At 30.7% G+C, this 10379-nt stretch overlaps 1 protein-coding gene across 1 annotated transcript in view; it reads left to right on the top strand.

The window, feature by feature from the left end:
* Nucleotides 1-2166: 2166 nt before the first annotated feature.
* The window catches only part of LOC139518109 (CD109 antigen-like), a 48071-nt gene continuing 39858 nt past the window's right edge, over nucleotides 2167-10379 (top strand). Inside the window, exons 1-9 of the mRNA XM_071309776.1 lie at nucleotides 2167-2346; nucleotides 3059-3140; nucleotides 3452-3615; nucleotides 4355-4380; nucleotides 4835-4994; nucleotides 5659-5729; nucleotides 6765-6890; nucleotides 7904-7943; nucleotides 8444-8528. Coding sequence (XP_071165877.1) covers nucleotides 3082-3140; nucleotides 3452-3615; nucleotides 4355-4380; nucleotides 4835-4994; nucleotides 5659-5729; nucleotides 6765-6890; nucleotides 7904-7943; nucleotides 8444-8528 — 731 coding nt within the window. The 5' untranslated portion in view covers nucleotides 2167-2346; nucleotides 3059-3081. The remainder of the gene's footprint in view (nucleotides 2347-3058; nucleotides 3141-3451; nucleotides 3616-4354; nucleotides 4381-4834; nucleotides 4995-5658; nucleotides 5730-6764; nucleotides 6891-7903; nucleotides 7944-8443; nucleotides 8529-10379) is intronic.

Raw genomic sequence — 10379 nt, 5'->3', positions numbered from 1 at the left:
TTTTCTACATTTTAAAATGCCTGTACCAAGTCAGGAATATGACAGTTCTTGTCCATTCGTTTTTGATGTGTTTTGTCATTTGATTTTGCTATGTGATTATGGACTTTCCGATTGGATTTTCCTCATAGTTCGGTATTTTTGTGGTTTTACTTTTTCGATACAATATAGCAATAGTTTATGAATTTTTACACTATTATAATAAAAATTATTAACTACCCAACAAAATACGTGAAAATGTTTAGAAAAAGGGGACTCCATTATTCAAGCGCTCAGCCAAAATAGTACCAGGATTATAATTTAGTACGCCAGACGCGCGTTTCGTCTAAATAAGACTCATCAGTGACGCTCATATCAAAATAATTATAAAGCCAAACAAGTTAAAAGTTGAAGAACGTTGAAGATCCAAAAAAAAATCAAAAAAGTTGTACCAAATACGGATAAGGTAATCTATACCTGGGATAAGAAAGTCCTTAGTGTTTCGAAAAATTCAAAGTTTTGTAAACAGGAAATTTATGAAAATGACCACATAAAAAACACATACATTTATAATCGTTCGATTATAGTTTTTATCTTTCAAACTCGGGTCAGTCTTGGCATAAAATTAATTGTTGTCCCTCTTAAAAGCACTGAGCAGAAGAACAATTATATACTTTTTTAAAATTTCCCCTAAATTATCACTTTGTTATTATGAAATTTCTTTATTAAAATAGTTCGGTGTTTAGCTATTATTCACTATTGTCAAAACCCGGAAAATTATCATTCTCTGTAATTGTCTTTCAATACATATGCGAGTCATAACTTTGTATATCCGTAATAAAACTGTTTTTATTTTATGTTGTGGTCTTCACTAGGGAATGGCTATTACATCATATGCTAATGCAGGTAAATAAGAACATTTATTATGTAATAGAATCACATTTTCTTGTTTATGTGGTTTCCCTAAAGTTGGTAATGTCAACAAGTATTTTGTTAACGGAAATAGGTGAACATAGATGGACAATTCAGTGTTTGTTGCAACAAAGCTTATGTTTGATGGCATTAATCCACACTCAATCAATCATACCTTAATAAAAACAATGTTCAGCCAAAACCACCGAGCTAACACAGACAATTATTTCAGTACATTTTTAAGATAGTATGATTTCAATATTAATATATCAAAAACTTTCCGGAGCACCTGAGATCACCCCTAGTTTTTTGTGGGGTTCGTGTTGTTTATTCTTTAGTTTTCGATGTTGTGTCATGTGTACTATTGTTTGTCTGTTTGTCCTTTTCATTTTAGCCATGGCGTTGTCAATTTATTTTCGAATTATGAGTTTGACTGTCCCTCTGGTATCTTTCGTCCCTCTTTTAAATCAACTTACGATAAGTTCATTTAGAAATGCCTGTACCAAGTCTGGAATATGTTAGTCGTTGTGCATTCGTTTGATGTGATCTATCATTTAATTTTGCCATTTGATTAGGGACTTTCCGTTTTGAATTTTCCTTGGAGTTTATTATGCTTTTACTTTTTTCAAACATTCTTTGAATTGTATTTCTGGTATTTGCCATGTATTTTTTTTTCTCTAGATAAATTATATTGATAAAATTGTTGAGGATAAACCAGTGGAGTTATTCATAATTTGTATTAGTTTTACAATTCACGGTTTGAGTTTTATAATTCAATAACTTATGATATGGGTTTATCCATGGTACAGGTTGTACAATTCATGGTGTTGAATACATCATACAAAGCAAATGCTCTTTTACAAGGTGGTAATTGATTACGGTACACATTTTCGAGACTTATCTGAGTTGACAGTCCAGCCATCTTCAATGTTAAATGTTTTTTTTAAATCCTATGACCTTCTATAGTCACATTCTTTAATTTATGATATATTTATATCATCTAAGAGAAGTCTTTAATAAGAAATGTATAGAATGTAGGTAAATCCTATGAAACGAGTTAATAATATATGACATTATGAAATATGAACAATGTAGAACAATGATGTAAATAAGGTCATAAAACAACATGGAAATGTATGTTCAATTGAAAAGTAGCGTTAATTGTAAAAACACGTCAAACCGGACTTTTAAGTATCACGTTCTCATGTGCAATGTTTTCTAAATCCTTGAAAGTTAATAATTATTTACGTTTACATAAATACATTTGTCTTCAGGACTAGAAAAAGCCGGTGGTTTACCTTGAACGATGAAATATGTTACCACATACGACATAATACATATTTCAATTGTCTATATAAGAATAAGTCCGTAAACAATGTGTTACTTCTACAATCAAGCTTAGTATTAGTGTAAAGTCGAGATTATCGCATTGGAGACTGGTCAAAAGTTTTTATAGAGGTAAGAAAATATATATAAATAAATGCTTTTAAAACATGATTGAATTCAAACAATTTTCACATAAATTTCATACTAAATTCATTGTTGTAATATCAAAATAGATAACTTTCTAAAACTGCTTAAGTATTTTTTTTTTTTTTAATAATATAAAAAAAAAGGTTTTAAATAAAGAAAACATGTTTTTTTAATTTCTACTTCGAACAAAGCTAAGCGAGCTTGAATTTTGACATTGTTGTATGAGTTTCATTTGCATCTTAAATTTTTGATGCAAAGTGCACTAACAATGGTTTTAATTGAATGATATGCAGGAGATTTTAATGACTTTTACGATTGCTCAGTCGATTTTTTGATTTATAAGATCAGTATGACCTGTGAACTCTCCATTTTTGTAGATATCATTTTTAAATACCGTCGAAGATTGAAATAATTGCATGGGATAAGCATTGGCATCCTTTATTTTGTGTGGTCTTTAGAGTATTACCATCTTCTTTTTAAATCATGCTTGATTTACAATGCTTAATATAAAAGTTTGAACTGATAGTGAAATTATATCCACATTATATACGTTTGTAATGAATGACTTAACATTGAATATTAAATCTAGAGTTGTTTGTTTTTCAGCAGATACAACCTTGATAAGATGTATGTGTCTTATAATATGATATAAAACATGAATATGTAAAATAAATATGATTAACATTCTAATTTGCAGATAATAATACATTAATTCAGGTCATGGCGAGACTTATAATCGGTCTACTGTTATGTGTCCTTGGTCCTACATGGGCGAAAAAGTGAGTAATTGCACTATATCATAAAAAAGACAAAGATATACTTTAAACCGTTGAACGAATAGACAGACAGAAGTCATTAGATATGAATTACCATGGCATACCAAAGACAAAAATTTAAGGCAACATTGAATAAAATAAATTAAAGAAAAACGAAATAGAATAATGAAATATAAATAAACGAGAGAAAATAAAACAAACAAAACCTGAAAAGAAACAAATATTCGTAAAAACACTAGGTAGTTATCACCGTTTGTAAGAAAAGTGACTGAAAGCAATGCCTTATTTTGTTTTTTTGTGTGTTCACGTTCTAGTACATATATTGTGACGGTCCCACGTCAAATACGAGCTGGTGCAAAGGCTGATATCTATATAGCACCTTTTAATCCAATTCAACGAAATGTCAATGTAGTGGTTACACTTCTGGACAAAGACAATACCACATTAGCAACTAAACGACAGTCAAGCTATTCACTGCGTGAGTATACATTGTAAAAATCGTTAAACATTTAATATTAAATAAGTCCATCAGACGGTACAGAATGTTATTTTAACAATAATAGAACTTTTATCTTTATTCCGTTCATAAAAAATTACGAACATACAAACATTTAAAGGATTAGGAGAAAAAAGAATCCAGATAAACAATTATTCATAAACAAAAATGCCTCATATAAACACTTGTAGTGCGAGTTCATTTGGTTTTCCATTGCTATTCAAAATGTTTAGTTTGAGCGTTCCTGATGAAAATAAATACCACGTTATTGGAGGGATGGCCGTATATTAGCAACATTCTGTATGCGCTGTCAGAACACAGAAGCCAGGGTTCCGGTGTTTGTAATAATGTACTATCACCCATGTAATCAGAGGTATGGATGTCTTACGATTAGACATGTTTCCTTCTAGAGAAAGGAAAATACATTGCGACATATGCGATCCAAGCCCTCGGTAAAAAATCGAACGTTAACCTAAATCAACAAAAGAAATCAATGAAAATAACTGTCGTATTACTGACTGAGTACAGGAATTAAACGAAACTTAATTATCTAAATTGTTGACTCATGTTACCTTATATTATCTGTTCTGAATTTCATTTTTCCCTAAATAAATATTATGTTCAAGAACTGATAGTTACATTGATCATATATGCATATTGTTTTAATTTACACAATGCGCGAACTTGATTCCTGATTAAGGTCTTGTGATTTAAATTTCAGGACAACCTGCGGTGGTCAAATTAGACGTGAGTTTATTCTTATATACTGCATTTTTAAGGTTTGATAATGACTTAAGTAACGAATAAGAATTAAACGTTGCTTTGTTTATTTCAGTAAAATATAAATGCACTTGTGGTATACCCTAAAATATTATTCACATTATTCAAATTGCCAAGATAAGAACCGTGGTCGATTTTCACCTGTGACGAAAAGTGACAATTTGTCTAAATATTCTTTTATTCTTTTTATGACACAAATGACGTCATTTGTCGTCCTTAAAGTTAAAACGACTCCTACAAAATGGATTGTTTCACTAATTATGAGAAACAAATGCATTAAAATATTTTTGATAACTCAAAGGATCAGAGAAATCTTCTTCAAATGAAATACAAATCACAACAAACAACAAGCACTATTAGTGTGTGTATTGAGATAGTTAAATGTTTATATACACTTATTGGAATGTTTCTTTTACTGAAGGTACCGATAACAATCCCACAAGGATTTGATTACAAGATGAGAGTCAAAGTTTCTGGAGGATTATCGTTTGACAAAACAGTAACAAGAATACAGGCAACTAGAAAGGCGAGCTCTATCTTTATACAAACTGATAAAGCAATATATAAACCTGGAGACTTAGGTATATTTCTCAATATGAAAATTTAATAGTTTGTCATTGATATATTAAAAATAAAATGTGCCTGTAATGATTTACATGAAACATTAATTAATGAAATTATGCTTTTAAACCGAACTATCATAATCATTTCAAATTTAATTTGTTTTTTCGTATGTAAAACACACTAGAAATGAGTTGTTGTTCCGTATTAAAGGGTGGAAATCATATTTTATAAAATGTAAGTGAACGCCGAATCCGAAAAACAAGTGTTAGAAAACGCCGAATCCGAAAACAAAATTTAAATAATGCCGAATCCGAAAATAACAATGTTAGAGAACGCCGAATCCGGAAAAAAAATTAAGGAAACGCCGAATCCGAAAGCAAATTCAGAATGCCGAATAACATTTATTTTTTAACTTTTACAATTTTTTAATATTCTTTTTTTTAAGTTTGACAAAAACAAAACACAATGTACATATATGTGTTTATAAATGAAACCTACATAGTTTATAAAGATATTACAGACATTTTGTTTTCCTGTTTTTACTGAATTTTGTATAAATGATATTTGCATTTGTTTTGTTTTTTTCGACAATAACAACTCCTTCTAATCTTTATAATGTTTATCTGTATCATTGTTATTGTTTTTTATGATTCTAACAACACTCATTTTTATTTACCACAGTTCAGTTTAGAGTATTCGGTACTGACCCTAGTCTTAAAGTCCGAAATGATCCACTAAATATTTTCATACAGGTAAGATACCTATAGTTAATTTGATGTTTGGTTTGTTCATATTTTCAAACTGCGGTAATCAGTCACCTTTCTCGTTCTTTGTTTTGGAATTTAACATTATCAAGAAATATTATTTGACCTACCTCCTATACATTTCTAGGAAATGGTTAGTTAAAAGCAACCGCGTGGAAACCGTGTATATTTCGTATGGAGTCAGTAGATGTGGCTTATTTCAATACACGATAAATAGTGGTGTTACGTCCCTTTATAAAAACAGCACGGCATTAAGGAAAAGTTTGAAAGGTTTCATTAGATGAGGAAATGAGGATGCACGATTGAAATGAATTCATACAACACATTTAAAGATAACCAGCTATTACTGTTCGCATTTGTTTTTGTATAGACCAATGAAGACAGATTACTAATATTAATGATATTGAGGATTTCATCACTTTGACAGGCTACTGGTCTAAATATAACATGTAAAGATAGTCGGCAAAATGAACTCGTTACATCTAAGTGACCTAATACGATATGTATTGGGCCAGTAAATTACATATGGGGATCCGACCTTTACTTTCATTCGATATGGAATTTACTGATCCCATACATTTCGTATTAGGTCACTAGCACATACGCAACACGACGGGTGCCGCATGTGGAGCAGGATCTGCTTACACGTCCGGAGCACCTGAGATCACCCCTAGTTTTTTGGTGGGGTTCGTGTTGTTTATTCTTTAGTTTTCTATGTTGTGTCGTGTGTGCTGTTGTTTGTTTGTCTTTTTCATTTTTAGCCATGGCGTTGTCAGTTTGTTTTAGATTTATGAGTTTGACTGTCCCTTTGGTATCTTTCGTCCCTCTTTTGTAACTAAAAATATTCAGAATATTTGATAACTGAATATTACTTTCATAATTTCGACACTTGTAGTTATCAATGAAAGAAATGATGATTTTTTGGACTTAGGAATAGTTATCATACTAAGGAAGTTTTCAAAATGAATATGGATTCCTATTTATATATGAATTAAAGTATCAACGAAACATGTGTCATTTCAGGATCCCAAAAATAACAGAGTAAAGCAGCATCTTAAAGTAAAACCTGTTCTGGGTGTTTTTACTGGATCATTTCAACTTTCAACATTAACAAATCTAGGAACATGGACAATCAAAGCAGAACAAAGGGTATGTTTAACATGTTCAGTAAAACTATGTTGTAGACATAATAATTTAAAAGTATGTTGTACAATATTTTAAGTATGCTCGAGAAAATTATAAGAAACAAGTATCTTGGTCAACTTGTGAGTGGAAATAAACTCATCATAGATACAAGGACTAAATTTTATATATACGCCGGAAGCGGTATCTTGTACAAATTTTATATTGTACAAATTAGTTTCAGACATTGTGAAAAAATAATCAGTCAAAAATATGGTGTACCACATTATTAGTAAAATTATTAAGGTACAGCATTATAAGTACAAAATATTTTTTGCAGTATTATCAGTCCAACGTACATTATAAGTCACAGATATGCTGTACAAAATTATCAGAAAAAGGAATGTTGATATTTACAAATGAATTTTATCAAATTAATTTAATGTGTCTCGGACTAAGTTTTACATACATGCAATTATTATTACTATTTTGAATGAGTTCAAATATTGCTTAATTCGTTAATTACAGACACGTTTTAGATTCCAGAGCATTCAATGAATATTTTGTAGAAATATACTGTCAGTGTATCATTCAATACAATTTCGAGGTCATTTGAATCTAATGATAAAAAGATCATGTCCATAAAATAACCGTTACTTTGGAAAGACGTTATAATTATAGCTTAAATACATGACACAATAGATTATAAAGGCATATGTCATTTTCCCTCGTGGGTACTTGTATCTTTTTACGAACAGACGCTTATGCGTTTTATTTACTTGTGTATATATACATTTATTGAGGAAGTGCGGTTTTAGCTATTCTGGTTAAACTAATTCTTTTGGAGCAGAATTTGATTATTTCATTGTTTACAATGAAGAGGTCAAACAGGTTCCTGTGAATTTAACGAAGTATCATTAGCGCTGTCGTGGTTTACAGTTTGTGTTTGGTAGACTCATTCTTAGGAAGATACACTCATTCATTATCATTTTACGCATCATTTAAATGAAATCATTATAGTTTACATTATATTATTTCAGACAGGGGAAACTTCAAAAACCTTTGACGTAGAAAGAGTTGGTGAGTACATCTTTTTTTTTATCAAGTAGTGCAAATAATAAAACCTTTCTTTATAGTAATATGACTATTTTTTTCATTCTATCTGATTTATGAAGAAGTGAAAACTGTCAATGAATAAATGCGTTAAAGGTAAATTAATGTATCGTTCCTTCCACATGATAATTTTTCTGTTGGGGATGCAAACAAAATAGTTGCTTTTAATCTACTCCAACTAAGTTAACACACCTCTTATAACGTGCTTGTTATGAATATAGTCATGGTATATGTCAAGAAGTAAGACGTTTGTATTTTTATATACAAATTTGATAAGGCATTACATTCTAACTGTTTCTGATTCTTAAATACAAATGCAAAAAAAATTCAAACTTCTTGAGAATGTAAAGTTGTTCTGTATTTATAGAAACAAGTTTGTTATAGACTCTAAGCTTTGTTAGTGATAAGACTTTTATATAAAAAAAAAATTCCCACGATCAAATAGCATGTTATTTTTTATGTTTTAGTTTTACCTAAATTTGAGGTCAATGTTGTATTGCCCTCATTTGAGCTGAAAACCGATCAATTCTTCACAGTTACAATTAATACAATGTGAGTATATCTAACAATTAATACAATGTGAGTATATCTAACAATTAATACAATGTGAGTTTATCTAACAATTAATACAATGTGAGTTTATCTAATGAAAATGATAATTAACACGACTTTGTAATTTACAATTATTGGCTATTAATGTTTGTCAGCATTGATGTATACTGTCAAATTTCAGGGAAAGCAGTTGCAATAAAAATTCACTCGAGCTTTATTCAGATTGCATGAATAACATTATCAATATATTATGCGAGAAATACATTTGTGGAGATATCTAAAAGTACATATGTGTATCAATATGAATGTTATTGCAATTCACAGTCTTGGTTGACATATGTTCTATTTTCAAATACAATAAAGAAAAGAAACGGTGTATGTGTCAAAGAGACAAAAACCCGCCCAATCAGCAGAAAACAGTTCAATGCCATCAATGGGTCTTCAACACAACGAGAAAATCCCGCAAAAGGAGCATGGCTTCTGTCAGTAAATTCAAGTACTCTCACAGTTATACTATGTGTAGTTTTAGTTGTATTATGCATATCCTGCTACAGTTCAGTCTGTGTTTTATTACATTTTTTCCTGCTTCGTATCGATGTGATGAGTTAAGTATAATTTCACTGATTGTGATAGTTTGTTCATATGGTGTACTGTTTCACCACTTGGATAAGGGAAAGGGTGAGGCGCATGCTAACATATTCCCCCCGCCTCGGTGCTGTTGTGCGTGAAGCTAAGTCATGAGCCTGTAATTCAGTGGTTGTCGTTTGTTGTAAATCATATTTGTAGGTCATTTATTGGTTTTTACATAAAGTAGGTTGGTAATTTTTTCGTTTTGTTTATCGTCCCCAAGGGTATCACCAGTACTGTAGCTAGTACTTCGGTGTTGACATTAATATCAATTATATGGTCATTGTTATAACTTTACTGTTTGGAAAGAATGAATTATTCAAAATACTACGGATTTTTTTATCCAAAGCATAAATAACCTTAGTTGTATTTGGCATCATTTGTTTTGAATTTTGGGTACTCAATGCTCTTCAGCTTAATATCTATTTAGCTTTATGAACTGAGTAGTCACTCACTAGTGAGTCTTATGTAGACGAAACACATGCCTGTCGTATAAAATTTTAAGCATGATAACCTTGATATTCAATGTTTTACATGGTCATTCTCGGGCCTTTTGTATCTGACTAGGCTGTATTGGTTTTACACATTGTTTAATATCGTACTGTGACATCTATATCATTAAGTTCATATCTTCCCCGACAAACCCCATAAACTTTGAGGAATGAAAAAAACACCTTTCACCGGCCTCTTGCTAGAACTAGCACATATTTTAATAGTTTCATTCCTTCCACTATAAGACTTTGGAATAGTCTTCTATTGAGTTTACAAAAATTCCCAAGTTTGGGTATATTTAGAAATGGAATGGACAAGTTGTATAGGACTGATGAAATATTTAAACCTTTCAACTATTGGATAAGGAAACTTAATATAAATCATTGTCAACTCATAAATGATGCTTCCTGGTGAGTCTTATGTAAATACGTTATTGATACACCTCCATTATCCCGATAGGGAGTGTACACTGATTCAACTATAATCTCGCAGCTCTCGAGGGGTGTTTCGTAAACTGAGGGATATACGTACATTGATATGGTTATATTTCTAAATTAACTGTTTACAAAATTTGGAATTTTTTGAAATACTAAGGCTTTTCTACCTCAGGCATATAGTACCTTAGCTTTATTTGGCAAAACTTTTAGGAATTTTGGTCCTCAATGCTCTTCAACTTCGTACTTTATTTGGCCTTTTTAACTTTTTTGGATTCGAGCGTCACTGATGAGTCTT

The sequence above is a fragment of the Mytilus edulis genome, chromosome 3 (assembly GCF_963676685.1).
Source record: "Mytilus edulis chromosome 3, xbMytEdul2.2, whole genome shotgun sequence".
Classification (NCBI taxonomy): Eukaryota; Metazoa; Mollusca; class Bivalvia; order Mytilida; family Mytilidae; genus Mytilus; species Mytilus edulis.
This window is presented reverse-complemented; position numbering and strand designations above follow the sequence as displayed.